Source organism: Lycium barbarum, chromosome 3 (genome assembly GCF_019175385.1).
Source record: "Lycium barbarum isolate Lr01 chromosome 3, ASM1917538v2, whole genome shotgun sequence".
Classification (NCBI taxonomy): domain Eukaryota; kingdom Viridiplantae; phylum Streptophyta; class Magnoliopsida; order Solanales; family Solanaceae; genus Lycium; species Lycium barbarum.
In genome coordinates, this window is record NC_083339.1 from 22,433,365 (window position 1) to 22,451,101 (window position 17,737).

A 17,737-nucleotide genomic window follows, 5' to 3' on the forward strand; every position below is an offset into this window, starting at 1 on the left:
GTTTCTTGCACTCAGTCCGTGTTTTGACTTACCGGGCTCCAAATCAAAGTCCGATTAACCCCTAATATTTTTTTGGACTAGTCCATATCTCTTATCTCGATTTTTAGAATAACCTGTGTTTTAATTTATTAGCCTATTCTTCTAATACCCGGTCTAAAAATTGACCCAGTCCATAAATGGACCGGGTCTGACCCGTTTCGCACCAAATAAGGGAAACCCTTTTAGGGTTTCCCCTCATTTCCGCCGCTCGTCACCTTCTCCACCCTCCTCCTCTCTTCTCCTCTCCATCTCCGCCCCTTCTCCACCATCCTCTCCTCCTCGTCGCCACCCGTCCTCACCGCCGCTTCACCTCCTCCGCCTCCTCTGCTCCACCTCTTTCACGCCTCCACCTCCTCCACCACTCAGCCTTGTCCCCCACTCTGCTCCTTCATCGTCATCGTCGCCTCACATCTCTGCTCCCCACGTTACTCTCCACTTCATCACCGACACCTCTGACACACCCCTCTGCTACACCCACGCTCTGTCACCACACCACACCTTGTCCCCCCCCACGCTCCTCTGCCACTCCACTCCTTCTTGTCCCCGCTCCTCTCAAATTCAAACAAAAATTAGTCTATAAATATTGGTTTCATCATCCATGTTAAGGAGGATTTTTTGGAATTCAGGAAAACCCCCACCCTTTTCCCTTCAACATACGATATTTTGGAACCCAGGAGACCCCCTGAAAAGAAAGATTTTCGGATTCAGGAAATTCCCCAAGAAACAAAGTCCTCAAATCATCAAAATTTCCCTTAAAAATACGAGTCTTTGATTGTTCCAGTTCTTCTTTTAAAACATCGATTTTTAATTTTCTCGATATCGGCACAAGAATATCAAATCTGGTTCTGTTCTTGCTTCGAGTGTTCGTTCAAACTTGAGCACCCACGATTTCGAATTTCGAAGTGTTTCGAGGTATATCGGAAGCTCGAGTCCCATTTCGCTGCACCCGAAGGAGGTAATGCTCCATTTCTTTTTTTTTTCCATCTCTGTTGCATTTTTCTTTGCTCTGTGTATTTTAGTTATTGTTCCATGATTCAAGTATGTCAGTTTGAGTTATTCTAGTTTGATATATAAGTCGCTTTGCATGTTCTTCTTTGTTAACCTGTTATACGTTTAAGTGTGCTTATATATGATAATTTGGTTTAGTTTGCTTGAGTATGAAAACCACTTTCTTTAGTCAATAATTCCAGTCGGGTAGCTAAGTAGGTGTTTCATGTATCCATTATTGATTGTTATTTCAGTGGCTTATTTTCAGCATTAGCTTGGCTTGGCAGCATTATACATATTCCTGTTTTAGTTAGTCTGGTTTCGTTTTAAGTAGTTAAATTGTTTAGATACTCATGTTTAATGTTGGTTTAGTTTCTAGACTGGCAGTTGATTTGTTGGTATCATTTGTTGTTCAGCAGACTTAGGATACATTAACAAGGATGATAAACATCTTAGATTCCGTTTTCAGTATCTTCAGATGTATGTTGGATCTCTGCTAAATTCCGAAAGTACATTTGAGTTTCCTTATGGATAAAACATGCTAATTGTGTGCTATGTGATCATTCCCTGTGGAGTTGAATCTGTCTAAATTTGCTTCGGAGCATTGTTGAATCATATGAGTATACATCCTTAGGGATGTTCATTTAAACTTGTATGAATGTTGATATCGCTGCATCTAGCTAACATGTTGAATGGAATGCCAAATGCTTGTTTGTTGGATTACCTATTTGAAACATATTAAGACATCTGGGTATCCTCTCTGTTCCAGTTAGCTGTTGCTCGCATGCTTCTAAGAATCGTAGTAAATAATTCCAAATCTCTTTAAGTTTCAGTCTAAACTGTCGCTGCTTTGGTAGGTTCACCACTACGGCTTTGTTGTTTAGTCTGCTGAACCTTAAAAGAAAGAGTAGTTTTTAACAGATCTGGTTACATGGACTACTTAAGGCCTGTCTTTCAAAATGTAATTGATTGCCTGTCCTTTGCTCTTTCCTTTGATTTACAGCAAGTGTAAGTCTTGAATTTACCTGCGCACTTCCAATATCATTTTGAATCTATCTAGAACTTGATGTTGGTCCTATTATCATGCCAGAATAATTGAACATGTCTGCCTCTGACCAGTCTTGAGATGTTGAAAATTAGCTATCATCCTGTTGTACTCATTTGACCTCTGTTGATTCGTTTGGGTCTGTGACCGTAGCTGATGATTTTTGCCTGTGTTTGTCTTCAGAAACTGCGCACCTCTCCCTTTGTTTGCTTATAGCTGCTGCTATCACTTGTTTCCGCCCCCCTCCCCCTCTAAATTGGTTTTGCTCACCCATTCATGCCTAAATCTTCGAAAGCTCGAATCTGTGACATCCCTTTCTCGAACTTAATTGTCGTCACATGCATATCTATGGAAAGAATTGATTTGTAACATTGGTTTTCTGTTGGTGGTATGATATACTTCAAGGTATATATGTAGTATATGAATCTTAGTATATATCAAATGTATACCGAGATCATATATCAGTGTATACCTCTTAGGCCTATCCGATATATTCTGAATACTGCGCATATATTAGTCACTGCATATGATCGAACTCTATATAAGTCTAATACCCAATGAAAGGTTATACAACTCGATTCAGTTATATTCGGTCATTGCTCCGTTATATTATAATAAGTATATGGTGGCTGAGTCACGTATATACAAGATATACTTAATATATATAGTACATACATAATCCATCAAATTGTTTGAATTCACATTTTTACATGTTTAAGCCTCATTCATCGTATACTAATCTTTTTCTCTCATATCTTTTGTGCATGAACCTCATACGCGAGTCCGAGGGACTTGTCTTCCGTATTCGCCGATGTTGGGCCAAGGCCCAACGAAGCAGCCTTCTCTCTCGGTCCATCCCTGTCTACAGCAAAAAAATAGAAATCAATATTCTGGGCCAAAGCCCGATACACAGGAACAGCAACAGCAGCCCAGAATCATAAATTAAAAAAAAAGAACACTGCTGGGCCGGCCCAACAGTAGCAGATCAGTCATCCCTCAAAATGGGCTGAGCCCATGTCCGACTGCAGCAGCCCCTTTCTTACAAAAAAATGGGCTGAATCCATCTGAATTATTTCCCCCTTTATTTATTTATGCATTTAATTTGTATTATGCAACTAACTCTTTGTTTGTTTTGTTTTCTTAGTTTAGATAAATCCTAATAAATTAGGAGGTTAGTTTTAGTGATGGGTAGTTAGTTTAAGGAATACTAACAATTAATTTCATAAGTTAATACTATTCTTTTCATGCTTCATTTTATTTGGGATAATTAATTTGCAAAATGGCATGACTATATATTTTAAGTAAAGGGAATCATGTTTTCATTATAGATGTTTCAAAAACGTCACTAATATGCAAGTATAAATTCAACTATATTTTATAGATAACTCTTCAAGTTTGAATCAATCATGCATATTTTTTAACTAAGCATAATTAATAAGCAAATTCAATTCTATTTATAAGCTTAGATTTTCTACATTGCTACATTCACAGAAAGTTCAAAATTGCTAAATCTCTTTCTTGAAAGCTATTATTTACAGGCAAAAATTGTTATATTTCCTACAAGTTTTATCTTAAAATGCATTTATTATATTTCATATAAAGTCTTAGCAACATTTTAAGCCTTGTTTAAATAGCATCTAAAATCCTCTTTTATGCAAACCATCTTTTTATAAGTTTTATTGTCAAATTGCATTTGATTTAAAGCCTTAGTTATATTTATGAGTTTTATTTAAAATGACATCCAAAGTCCCTTTTTTTATATGAATTTTCATCTTAATTAATTAACCTAAGTTTGGCCGGATAACCGTAGTTAACGGATTCTAAAGGATGCCTAACACCTTCCCTTTAGGATAATATAGAGCCCTTACCTAGAATCACACTGGTTAGCAGACCATTAACGGAGGTTTAGTTTTAACTTTACCTTAGTTAATATTTAGGTGTCCTAATTCACCATTAAATTAATTAGGTGGCGACTCCTTGAAACAAATAAACAGGAATCACCAATACGTCATACTCCCTAAATCAACCCGGTTAAAATGGGGTGTGACAAAATAAACATTGTTAACTTTGATTGCATAGAAATAATGATTCCCCATAAAAAAAACATTCAAACCAAATATCCAGATTCAAAATTCATAACCAAAGAAAATTTAACTAAATGAAAATTCTTTAGGCTAAAAATATACTAAGTATTATCCCATTGGCAGATTAATTGAAAGGATGGAAATAAATTGAGATTATATGGGCAGTCAAACAAAATAGATTTAAACTTCTAGTTAGGATACCATACAAATTTTGGGTTCACCTCTATCTCTTGATTTTAATTACCTTTAAAGCTAATTATGCCAATATTAGCGTACGATACTGCTATTCCATTTTATTCTTGCTAACAGTGGACGGTTGCTAAAGTATACACATATGATGAGTTCATTTATCCTTCGGGCTTAATAAACAGAAACGATAATTAAAAAGCGATATCCATTTCGTTCATCCTGCAAAAGAACTCGACCAAACTTGAGTCTAACAACTTACAAATTTTACTGGTTTAACCATTTCTTTCAATGTTAAATGTGAGCCTAAATGTGAACTAAATTAAACAACAAAAAAATGATAATATAAGTATTCATGTCATGATATTCTAGTTTTCATATTATCTTAGCACATGAAACTTTAAACAAGGAAGCCAACATTTAAAATCCATTTAGAATGATGATCAAAATCTTTTGCAACTAAAAAACGCACTGAACGCCCCAAAGCTAAAGAAAATACTTACCCCCATTTTTAGAAAAGAAACTAAATAAAATCATGGAATTTGCATGCCAACTTTCAAACACATTTTCTTAAATATTCAAAGCTTTGTTACATGGTTATATGCAAACTAACATATAAAAATCTATGAGACCAGAGTAAAGACCATAACAGATTTTACAACAATCAAGTTCTCAAGGAAGGAGGCAGAAAATCGAAATAACTTAAACAAAGTTAGAAATAGAAAGAAAGAAGAAAGACCACTAAAACTAATCCATCGTGTTCATAATATCACCAAAACTTCAATAGGCATGCACGATCTTCAACAAAAGCATCAACGGATTTTAAACGGAGCCAAAACGGATCTTCTTCATGTATTATATATTGAAAAAAAAAACACCAAATAACTACTAGAAAGATTCGGGTGTTACCTTTGCGTAAATATCTCGCTGAAAAATAATAATATGAAGATACAATATTCTCCCGATTTCTCAGTTAATAACGACTAACTTCAAGTCCGCGAACTCGAAACCGCGAAACGGAAACCTCGAACTCCAACTTAATTTTCAAACAAAAAAAAACCTTTTCAAATACTGGTATTCTTTATCTCTCGGTATTTTTTGCTCTCTTTGCTTACTGTTTTTACTGCTTCTCCGATGTGTATGTTTTTTTTTTTTTCTACTCTCTTTCTTTCTTTTTTCTTTTGTTTCTCACGTTTTCTTTCTTTCTCCTCCTCTTTCTGTTCCCTTTTTCTTTTCTACTGTTTTTGTTGTTCTTTTCCCCTTTTATCTATGTGTTGTGTGTTATGTCGTGTGTGTGTGCTGTGTATCGTGTGTGCGTGTGTTGTGTGTCGTGTGTGCATGTGTTTTAAAAAAAAAAAATGGGACGTGAGGGAGTGGTGAGTTGGGAAGTTTTACTTGCCTTTTTTTTTTTTTTTTAAATAATTTTTCCCTCTTTTCTTTTTTAACAAAAATAAAAGTATACAAAATATGAAATTAGCTAATCATTTATAGACCAATGAAATATAGCAAAAATTAAATAGCTAATTCATAGTCAAGGAATAGTAAAATCACTAGCTTATTTATTAAACCCAAATTAGAAGGAAAAAATATTTATATATATATATATATATATATATATATATATATATTCAAATTTCTTTTCTCTTAAATAAAAATGAAAACAAGATTTATTTTAAAATGTGACTCTATTTTTAAAGTTCTCAATTTTTAAAATAAAACTAACTAAAATTGACATAAAAATCAAGATGTCTAATCTAGACCTAAAAGAAATATTTAAAAACTAAATAGGGTGTAAAACTTATATTCGGTCAAAAATTAGGTGTTTACATCTCTCTAACCAATGATATTAATCTCTCTAACCAATGATATTAATAGAGAGCATTTAAGGGTAGTCACACCTCTACCTCCGACGGAAACCGTTCGGCAAACTTCAATTTTGAAAGTTATAAAACTTCCAACACCAAGTTCTGCTCCTTTTGGTTATAACAACGTGCAGCAACCAAATGAGGGCCTAGCCCACTTTCTCAAAATTCATAACTTATCCAATATTTCTTGCTTACCCAACCTTTATATAAATACTACGAATTGGTCCATCAACACTTAAATTAATCTACCTCTCATACAACATATCTTACAAGTAATATTCAAATAAATATATGTATACCTACATATTATACGTATGTAAATAATACCCCCTTCGGTATGTAACTCGTAAAAATTTGCAAGTTATAATTAAGGAAATAACTCTAAAATGCACTCGAAAAATATCGGGTTGTTACAGTATGTGGTTGTGAAATTATGGTTTTTGGTGCTGTTTTTGTTCTTATTCTCTTTAGAGTTTCGAAAAAAGGGCTTGCAATTTTGTTGATTTTTTTCAATAGCTGAGTAAGCTGCTGCAGCAACTTCAGCACTTGTTTGACGGTTGCAAATATCTGCTGAGGTTGCATGCTTAAAAATATTGTGTATTTTGTTTAACTTGTGATGGCTGTGTATTTGTAGTGAAATAGATGTTTTTGCTGTTGTTGGTGTTGTTGTCCTGGTATGGTATGGTTTAGGAAAAGTTCGGATTTTATCCAACAGCTGATGAACTTGGGGGCAACAGATTCCTTAGTTGTTGGATAAAGTCAAAACAGTTGCTGAGATTTTTGCAGCAACTGAAGCAGTTGTTGCAACATATTCACAAGTTGTTGTAAAAAATCAAAACAGTTGCTAAGGTTGATGTTGAGGTGTTGCAACTGTTTTATATTTTCCAACAGCTGAAGCATCTGCTGCAACAACTGATTCAATTTCTGTAACAACTTATCCACATGTTGCAACATCTTCATCATTTGTTGCAACAGATTCTTCAGTTGTTGGAAAATCCGGTTACTTGTTATATTTTGTTTGATCAACTGCTACAATTCTTTTTCCCTGTTTACTTTGAATGTTGCACTAATCAATTAAAACTATTTTTTGTTTATCTCCTGTGTGTAGATAAAATGTCTCCAAGCAAAAGAAAAAGGAGAGAAATCAACTAAGGGTCATAAAGATAGTAAAAAAGCTGGGGTGCAAAAATCATTAGAGGAACTTGCTGTTTTAGCAAATGTTATTTCTGAATCAGCAAATGTAGAGGAAAGAGATAGTCAAACTGACAAACAACCCTCAGAAAGAGAGGAAACCTCAAGAGTTAGGCATGATGAATAGTTTGAAGATGGCCAAGAAGCAGGAGATAAAAATGAAGAAAGTGAAGAGGAACAAGAAATGAAGAAACTGATGATGGAAATGAAGTACCTGAAGGAGACGAAAAAAATGAAGAAACTGAAAAGTGTTGTAAAATATAATTGTGTACTAAAATTTAAAAGCAATAAAAGCACAAAGAGTGAGAGAAATGAGCAGTAGTACTATTTCTTTCTTTCTACTATTTTTGGATGATTTTACATATGAACTTTGAGGTTATATATAATGCCTCAATTCTTGGAGTAGTGTTATTGCTACAGTACACAATACTTGAAGTAGTGTGTTTTCTACAGTACCCAAGTGGGCCATGGCATCCACATTATCTATTCATAACACTCCCCCTTGTATGTCCATGTAAACTAAAAATTCTAGTGAAAGAAAAGTACTATACATAGTTGTTTGTAATACACCTTACTTGTTGCCTCATTAAAAACGTTACCAGGAAAACCCAGTGGGAAAAAACCTTGGTTAAGGGAAAAATAATGCATCGCGTATCTACTCCCCCTGTTGGAAATATCACTTAATATCTCGAAGATGACGCATTCCAATCTTGTATATTAGCTTCTCAAATGTTGAGGTTGACAATGCCTTAGTGAACATATTTGCTAAGTTATCACTTGAGCGAACTTGTTGAACATCTATTTCACCCTTCTTTTGAAGATCATAAGTAAAAAAGAATTTTGGTGAAATATGTTTTGTTTTGTCTCCTTTAATGTAACCTCCTCTTAGTTGAGCTATGTATGCAGCATTATCTTCGTATAATGTTGTTGGAATATTCCTCTCCAAAGGAAGGCCACATGTTTCCTAAATATGTTGAGTTATTGATCTCAGCCAAACGCATTCTCGACTTGCTTCATGAATGGCTATTATCTCTGCATGATTTGAAGATGTAACAACCATAGTTTATTTTGTTGAACGCCATGATATAGATGTACCTCCACATGTAAATAAATAACCTGTCTGGGATCGACCTTTATGTGGATCGGACAAATATCCTGCATCTGCATAACCAATTAGTTGTGAATTGGATTCATTTGAATAAAACAGTCCCATATCAATGGTCCCTCTGAGGTATCTGAATATATGCTTAATACCATTCCAGTGTCTTCTTGTTGGGGAAGAACTAAATCTTGCTAATAAGCTTACAGAGAAAGCTATATCTGGCCGAGAATTATTGGCAAGATACATTAATGCCCCAATTGCACTGAGATATGGTACTTCAGCACCAACAAGTTCTTCATCATTTTCATAAGGTCGAAATGGATCTTTATTAATATCAAGTGATCTCACAACCATTGGGGTACTCAATGGATATTCTTTATCCATGTAAAATCTCTTTAAAATATTTTCAGTATATGTTGATTGATGGACAAATATTCCATTTGAAAATGCTCAATTTGTAGACCAAGACAGAATTTCATTTTTCCCAGGTCTTTCATTTCAAATTCCCTTTTCAAACATTCTACTGCCTTTGAAAGCTCTTTAGGAGTTCCAATAATATTCAAGTCGTCAACATATACAACTATTATGATAAATTCTGATCCAAACCGACACAAGGACAAATTGGGTCATTTTTATACCCTTCTTTCAATAGGTATTCGCTAAGGCAATTATACCACATGCGCCCTGATTGTTTTAATCCGTATAAAGATTTCTGAAGCTTTATTGAATAATTTTCCCGGGAATCTTTATATGCTTCAGGCATTTTGAATCCTTCAGGGATTTTCATGAAAATATCATTGTCCAGTGAGCCATATAAATAGGTTGTTACAACATCCATCAAATGCATATCAAGTTTTTCATGAACTGCCAGATTTATAAGATATCTGAAGGTGATTGCATCCACCATAGGAGAATATGTCTCCTTATAATCAATATCAGGTCTTTGCGAAAACCCTTGTGCCACAAGTCGTGCTTTATATCTTACGACTTCATTTTTCTCATTTCGTTTTCGCACAAAAACACATTTGTACCCCACTGGCTTTACACCTTCAGGTGTTCAAACTATAGGTCCGAAAACTTCGCGTTTTTCAAGCGAAGCTAGTTCAACTTGAATTGCATCTTTCCATTTTGGCCAATCATTTCTCTGTCTACATTCCTCGACAGATTTTGGTTCAAGATCCTCACTTTGTTGCATTATTTCAACAGCAACATTATAGGCAAAAACATTGTCGACAATTATATCATTTCGGTTCCATATTTTTCCTGAGGAGACACAACTTATTGAGATCTCTTCATTTTCATTATTTTCAGGTACCTGAACCTCTTCCGAGGTTTTATCAATTGTTATGTCTCGTTGCTCTTCTTGAGAAACCGCCTCCATATTATTATCATTTTGATTATTTGCTTCTTTTCTTTTTCGAGGATTTTTATCTTTGGAACCGATCGGTCTACCACGCTTTAAATGTGGTTTAGACTCATTTGCCTTAATTGATTGTCCTACCAGGACATCAACTCGAATTGGAGCATTAGCAGCTAGAATATGAGATTTAGTAATCCTTGATAGGTCAGTGAATGCATCTGCCAGTTGATTTGCAATATTTTGCAAATAGATTATCTTTTGAACTTCAAGTTCATATTGATTTGTACGAGGATCTAAATGAGATAATGATGTTGCATTCCAATCTATCTCCTTTTTCAGCTGCTTATTTTCTCCCCCTAATGCTGGGTATATTGATTCATCAAAATGGCAATCAGAAAATCTTGCCGTAAATAAATCTCCAGTCATAGGTTCCAAATATTTTATAATAGAAGGAGATTCATACCCAACATATATCCCCAATCTTCTTTGGGGACCCATCTTTGTGCGTTGTGGTCGAGCTATTGGAACATATACCGCACATCTAAATATTCTGAGATGGGAAATATTCAGCTCCTGACCAAAAGCCAATTGTAATGGGGAGACTTTATGATAACTTGTGGGCTGAATCCGCACAAGAGTTGCTGCATGCAAAACAGCATGACCCCATACCGAGATGGGAAGTTTTGTTCTCATAAGCATTGGTCTAGCAATTAACGGGAGGCGTTTGATTAATGATTCCCATTTTCAGTATGAACATGAGCAACCGGATGCTCAACTGTTATCCCAGTTGATATACAATAATCATTAAAAGCTTGGGATGTAAACTCACTAGCATTATCGAGGCGAATTGTCTTAATTACATAATCTGGAAATTGTGCTCTTAATCTTATTATTTGAGCAAGTAATCTGGAAAATGCCAAATTGCGAGTTGATAACAAACACACATATGACCATCTTGTAGATGCATCTATTAAAACCATATAATATTTAAATGGTCCACATGGTAGGTGAATGGGCCCACATATATCACCCTGTATACGTTCCAGAAATGCAAGGGATTCAACCCCAACTTTAATTGTTGATGGTCTAGTAATTAATTTGCCTTGAGAACATGCAGCACAAGAGAATTCCTTGAATTGAAGAATCTTTTGATTCTTCAAAGAGTGCCCGTATGAATTCTCAATTATTTTGCGCATCATATTAGAATCGGAATGGCCCAACCGGTCATGCCAAATAATAAAATCATTTGAATTAGTAAACTTCTGGTTTACTATGACATGTGTTTCAACCATTCTAATAATTGTGTAGTATAAGCCAGAAGAAAGAGCGGGTAATTTTTCGAGCACATATTTCTTACCCAACATTATTGTAGTAATATAAAGATATTCAATCTTTTTAGTATTTGTAGTCTCAATATGATAGCCATTTTGGCGAATGTCTTTGAAACTCAGTAGGTTTCTTTGAGACTTACTACAATATAATGCTTCATTAATTGCCAAATTTGTTCCTCCGGATAATAATAAATTGGCTTTTTCGGAGCCTTCAATTAATCTTGTGCTTCCAGATATTGTATTAATATTGGCTTCTTTCATCACCAAATAAGAGAAGTATTTCTTATCTCTTAAAATAGTGTGTGTTGTAACACTATCTATAAGACATATATCATCGTAATTGATCTTGGGTCCAACTGTTGACTGGGGAATTTCCATATTCTTCATAAAAATAAAAGATACATTATAATAAATGTGAGAACAAACAACTTTAGAAAACTGCACTAGAAATATAGAAACTAGTAAGACATGATATTTTAGGAAATACACTTAAGAAAAACAAACTAGTGATAAACATAAAAGTAAACAACAATTTTTCTCGTAGTACTATTCCCCAGTGAGATGATCAGTTCTTCAGTCAATATCATCATAGAAGTCTCCAGCTTCTAAATGAGTAATATTTGAGAGGCTTTTAAAATCATCATCTTTATAAGCAAGATTTTCCTTAATATCATCATGCTTGTTTGAGGGAGCTGCTTCATCATCATTATTATGAAAGGTCAAGTGTGCCTCCACATTATTTTCTCTCCCTTTGAGAGAGCCCTGATAAAGCTTGACAAAATGATCGGGTGTACGACAAATACGTGCCCAATGACCTTTCATACCACATCGGTGGCACATATTAACTTTACCTGTTGAAGGATTATTTTGAGAACCCTTATTGGTCTCTTGTTTATTCTTACCATGCTGACGATAATTATGACGTCCCCTTTCACGTCCACGTCCACTTCCACGACCATGGTCACGACCACGGTAATTGTTTTGCCTTCTTTCAGGCTTATCATAACCTGTTACTGCATTCACTTCAGGGAATGGAGCAGAACCAATGGGAGGGGACTCATGATTTTTCATTAATAGAGTATTATTCTGCTTAGCCACAAGTAGGCATGAAATTAAATCAGCATACTTTTTGAACCCCTTTTCATAGTATTGTTGCTGTAGCAACACATTTGAAGCATGAAAAGTGGTAAAAGTTTTCTCCAATAAGTGTTCATCAGTGATAGTTTCTCCACACAATTTTAATACGTAACTAACTTGATGGATAGCAGAATTATAATCAGTTACAGTTTTAAAATCTTGAAGCCGGAGATGCATCCAGCCATATCGAGCTTTCGGTAATACCGTCAGCTTTAGGTATTCATATCTATCCTTCAAATTATTCCACAATTCAAGTGGATCTTTCACAGTTAAATATTCAATTTTCAATCCTTCATCAAGATGATGACGAAGGAAAATCATAGCATTGACTTTACCTTGACTTGATGATTTATTTCCCTGTTTAATAGTATCCCCAAGACCTTTAGTCTCAAGGTGAATTTCAGCATCAAGGACCCATGATAAATAATTGTTTCCGGTGATATCAAGTGCCACAAATTCAAGCTTTGATAAATTTGACATAGTGAAAACTATCAAAGAAAATATCCAAAGTTAGACATAAAAAGAAGTATTGTCAAAAAAAAAACTTCTACAGTTATAGGTAGTACATAATCGTGTACTATATTCTTTCTTGTTAAGACAAATAGTTATGTTTGTAAAGTAATTATTATACTATGTATACTAAAATAACCAACTGTGGAATCAGGTAATAATAATAATAATAATAATAATAATAATAATAATAATAATAATAATAATAATAATAATAATAATAATAAAATAAAAAAAATAAAAAAAATAAAAATAATAATAATAATAATAATCATAATGATGATGATGATGAAGCATATAGTTCAAGTTTTATATTATGATGGAAGAACAATTTTCAAAAACACAGATAATAAAATCAATATTTATTTGGCAGAGTATATTAATGTGCAGTGAGAATTGACAATTAGGCCTAATAATCTTAACACTGGATCATCGAGACATACCTCGCGAGAAATGGCGTTCAAATTGTTCCAAAGGGAAAACACAATTTATAGAGCCTCGTGCTGATGACATGTTGTAAAATATAATTGTGTACTAAAATGAGCAGTAGTACTATTTCTTTGTTTCTACTATTTTCGGATGATTTTACATATCAACTTTAAGGCTATATATAATGCCTCGATTCTTGGAGTAGTGTTATTGCTACAGTACACAATACTTGAAGTAGTGTGTTTTCTACAGTACCCAAGTGGGCCATGGCATCCACATTATCTATTCATAACAAAAAGGATAATGAAAAAGATGAAGAAGAAAATACAAATCACTTGCCGACGACCTCAGCTGAAATAAGAAAAAAGGAGAAACATAATGTGGATGCTAATATTTTTTAGTCTTTTAGTAATGGCATAGATCGCAATAGACCTTCCATTGACGAGGTCGTCGAGAGTTTCAGTATTGACAAGTACGGCGTAAGGGTGCCGTTGAATGAAAATAATGATTTGACCGGTGATATTATGGTCAAATCAAGCATGGACAGGGGCTACGACAATTTTAGGGGCATACTTCAAAAACAGGGGTTGGAGGATTTCTTTAGGGCTAGATGCTTTGGGTTTTATTTAGATTTGCCTGAAGAAACCGGTGCGCGGTTTCAAATGACCATGGTGTATGGGCTTTTGAAACGTAGGATTATTTGTACTAGAAAGGATGAGGTTTGGATTTCGGTGGCATGTCGGTTTGCTTTGGCACGAAGGAGTTTTCCATAGTTACCGGCATGAGATGTCATCCTTATGAGACTCTTCCTATTGTTACATTAACGAAGCCAGCCCAGACAGCCAAGAAAGCAAAGGGTGGAAAAACTAAGAATGATGTCTCTTTGGTGGATTTAGTGGGAAAGAGATACAAAAAGAAGAATTTGATGGAAGATTTGGAGTCCAAAACTGTGTCAAAAAAGCACAAGGAGTCTGTAGTGGGTCGATATTTTTTCCGATTCATATTTGCACTTGCTTCATTTAAAAAGGAAAGTGTCCCAGGGAAGTACGGTTGTCAATCGTACCGGGAAAAAGGAAAAATATACCTCTACGTAATGGTGCTCTAAATGGACTTTATTTTAGAGTCGCCACCTAATTTTTAGGAAATTAGGAAAACCAGTTCGAAAATGATTCATTCAAAACGGTTAATTTTAAAAGAATCCTAATCTAACCAAAGTATGGGTAAGGGTTCTGGTGATCCCCCGGAGAAGGTGTTAGGCACCCCGGTATTAAAGATCTGTAAAATACAGTTGACCTACGGGTTCTAATAGTATGCCTTTGTAGATATAATTTGTTTATAGTGAAAAAGAAAAAATTGTTTTGGTTTATATTTCTACAACAAAGATTTAGTCATTCATACAAAATATATCACATTTCAAGAAACGAGAGTGGTATAGTTTTGCCCAAAATTGGGCGTTTTTGGGTTTCAGACTAGAACACTTAGGCTAATATCCGAAGGCTCTTAACCCAAGTAGGGCCCTACGTAAGTCTACCCAAAATAGTTTCGAAAAAATATTTTTAAGTATAGAAAGTAGTTTTTAGAAAAAATAGTTTTAGGCATACTATTATAGTTTGTATATTCACTGAAATTCTAGTTTAAATTTTAGGCATACTATTATAGTCTGTATATTCACTTATGATGCTCAAGTAAAAGAAGTGGACGACCACAAGTGTCTGTCGATTGGTTTGGTCTTGGATGAAGGTGGAAAAGTGGAAAGCTCTTATTGGAATTGCTTAGTTTGTCTCTGCGCACTTTATGGACCTCTACATCTGCTTCCATTTACTTGTTTGTCAAAACCCATTGAATACAAAATGCTCAAGTAGTAATACATAAGGAGTAGCCAGATTCATGAATCAAAATAATGCAATAAATGCTTCTATAAAATGGGAAGTAGTAACTGTTCATGACCAAATTCATGAATAATAATGATGTACTCCTATTATTTCAAAAAAAGGGAAAACGTGGAAGCTGGGTTTGGGTTGTTTTATTTGACACTTATGAATTGCTAAGCTTCTCCATTGAGTCCGGAGCCAAAATGGCTTATTTTTGCAGCCATTAGCCCAAAATAAGATACGTTTTTTTTTTATATCAAAATGGATATTTCGTTGGATAACCAATGAAATACCCACACAACACTGTTCCGGTGCCGAACTAATAAGTTGCATTTCGCTACACTTGTAGCGAAATGTAACAAATTATTTTTTATTTTTATTTTGCATTTCGTGAATTAATGAACGAAATAGGTTTTTTTTTTTTATTTCGTGAATTAATGAACGAAATAGTTTTTTTTTGTTTTTTTGTTTTTTTGGTATTTCGTGAATAAAAAAACGAAATATGAAAAAAAAAATATTTCGTTTATATAAAAACGAAATAGGAAAATATATTATTATTTTTTTGTATTTCATTTATATAAAAACGAAATAGGAAAATATATTATTATTTTTTTGCATTTCGTTTATATTCCAACGAAATAGGAAATTATAAAAAAAAAAAAAATGCATTTCGTTCATATACATTTTTCTGCTCTCCACTTTTACCCTAGATTATTTTACCTTATCCTCTCCATTCTCCATTCTCCATTTTTCCTTCTCCATTCTCCATTTTCCGTTCTTCCTCTACCTGCATTCTTTCTCTTCTTCCGTTCTTCATTCTTTTCTTCTTTTTCTACTAATCCTATCACAAGGATTCCCCAAGTTTTGCTCCATAATCTTCTTCAAATTGAGGTAATTTATTAATTTTATAAGTTTTTACATATATTTTTTGATTTGGCCATTATAAATTAGTTCACATTTATTTTTTTGATTTATTTATATCTTATACTTAGTGTAGTAGACTATAATAAAGAAAACAAAAGTTACAAGTTTAATTAATCAATAGTTGGTAATTTCAGTCGTTGCTTCAATTAAAAAAAAAGCTTTTAAAAAATGTTAGTAGAGTTTATTGGTCAACGAACTACAATTAAAATACTAAAAAGATCGTTGAAGCTACTAATTAAAAAGGTATAAATTTATATTATAAAATGTTCTTTTAGTTAGTCATTTTCATAGAACAACAGTTAAAAAAAAGATGAAGAAATTGTGAGGAAAGTAAGATTGTTAAATATAACATAAAGATATTTGTATCATTTGTTGGGTCATTTTCTATGTTCAAATTGTGACTAGTCGTTGGAGATTATTTTCTGTTGATAAGCATGAAGAATTTTTAATTTTTCAAATTAAAAGTATAAGATCAAGAAACTGTGAGGAAGTTGGAGTTGTTTTTGAAGCTAATAGACAAAAATAACATGTTCCTTTTTTTTTAATACCAAAATGGGTATTTCATTGGATAACTGACGAAATACTATTCCGATCCGATAAAAAAAAAATTAACTGTCCTTGCATCCCCTTTCCAGTCATATGCTTTGTTTTAAATAGAAAAGAAGTAGTTATAGGTAAGATGAATATTATTATGGCAATTAATTATGAGCTTAACCAAAAGTTTAATTACATTTCGTTGACCACATAGGGAACTGCAATTATTTTTTGACAGTTGTACTCTTATTAATTTTTTTTCTTTTCTCACGTGATAATATATCTTATAGTTTGACCTTTGTTGACTTTCCTATTGAATATATAGTAAACAATTGTGTAATGTGTTGTCCATTATTCTAACAGCAGTGGCTTGGTGTTGCAATGTTATAGATATGAATCGCCCCAAAGTCACTGTACATCCAAGTCCAGAAAATTATGATTTATTAATACTCCAGCAACAGCATCGATCCCAGGCTGTGTGGGATGGAAAATTGACTGGACAGAACGCGTGTTTAACTATACGTCGTGCGAATCATGAATTCTGGAATCACGTGAGGCAATACCCTTTACATAATCGCATCCTTAATTACTTTGAGAGGTGTGGATTTGGGGGAGTTTTAGCAGTAGGTAATGTGCAGTATGATGAAGGAATCATCACTGTATTTATTGAGAGATAGCGTCCAGAGACGCATACATTTCATATGCGGACTGGCGAATGTGCCATCACACTGCAGGATGTCAAGGTGTTATATGGCATTCCCATGGATGGCCACCCATTGGTCCAGATAAATGTTAAAAATATAACTAAATCAACGTGGCAGGGATTGATGTACGACCTTACTGGTTGGTTGCCCGGAGAAGAAGCAATTATAGGTAATAGCTTGTTGGTAATAACACAATTATCTAATCATTTGCAAACCTTGATTGCCAAGAATGATATTATTGATGAACACACTGATGAGGCTGAGGTACAAAAGAGGGTCAGGTTGTACCTGCTTTGGTTGATTAGTGGCACTATATTCCCTGATAATAGTGGTTTAAAGCTTAGTTTACACTTTTTGCTTGACATAATAGACCTTGATGCAATAGGCGGGAAAGCTTGGGGAGCAGCAGCATTATCATACTTGTACAATTGTTTATGA

At 34.1% G+C, this 17,737-nt stretch overlaps 2 protein-coding genes across 3 annotated transcripts; one reads left to right on the forward strand and one right to left on the reverse strand.

Moving 5' to 3' along the window:
• Window positions 1-11,581: 11,581 nt before the first annotated feature.
• On the reverse strand, window positions 11,582-13,410 carry LOC132633806 (uncharacterized). 2 transcript variants are annotated; one of them, XM_060350258.1, is made up of 3 exons: window positions 13,281-13,410; window positions 12,663-12,815; window positions 11,582-12,197 (listed from the first exon to the last, which is right to left on the reverse strand). In XM_060350258.1, exons 1-3 carry the CDS (start codon window positions 13,348-13,350, stop codon window positions 11,764-11,766), a joined length of 657 nt encoding a protein of 218 aa, XP_060206241.1. In that variant the 5' UTR covers window positions 13,351-13,410; the 3' UTR covers window positions 11,582-11,763. The 2 variants fall into 2 exon arrangements, with proteins under 2 accessions (XP_060206241.1, XP_060206240.1); XM_060350257.1 differs by having other exon boundaries at window positions 11,582-12,815.
• Window positions 13,411-17,296: 3,886 nt separating this feature from the next.
• LOC132630496 (protein MAIN-LIKE 2-like) lies at window positions 17,297-17,737 on the forward strand. The gene has a single exon (XM_060346068.1). It carries the CDS (start codon window positions 17,297-17,299, stop codon window positions 17,735-17,737), a length of 441 nt encoding a protein of 146 aa, XP_060202051.1.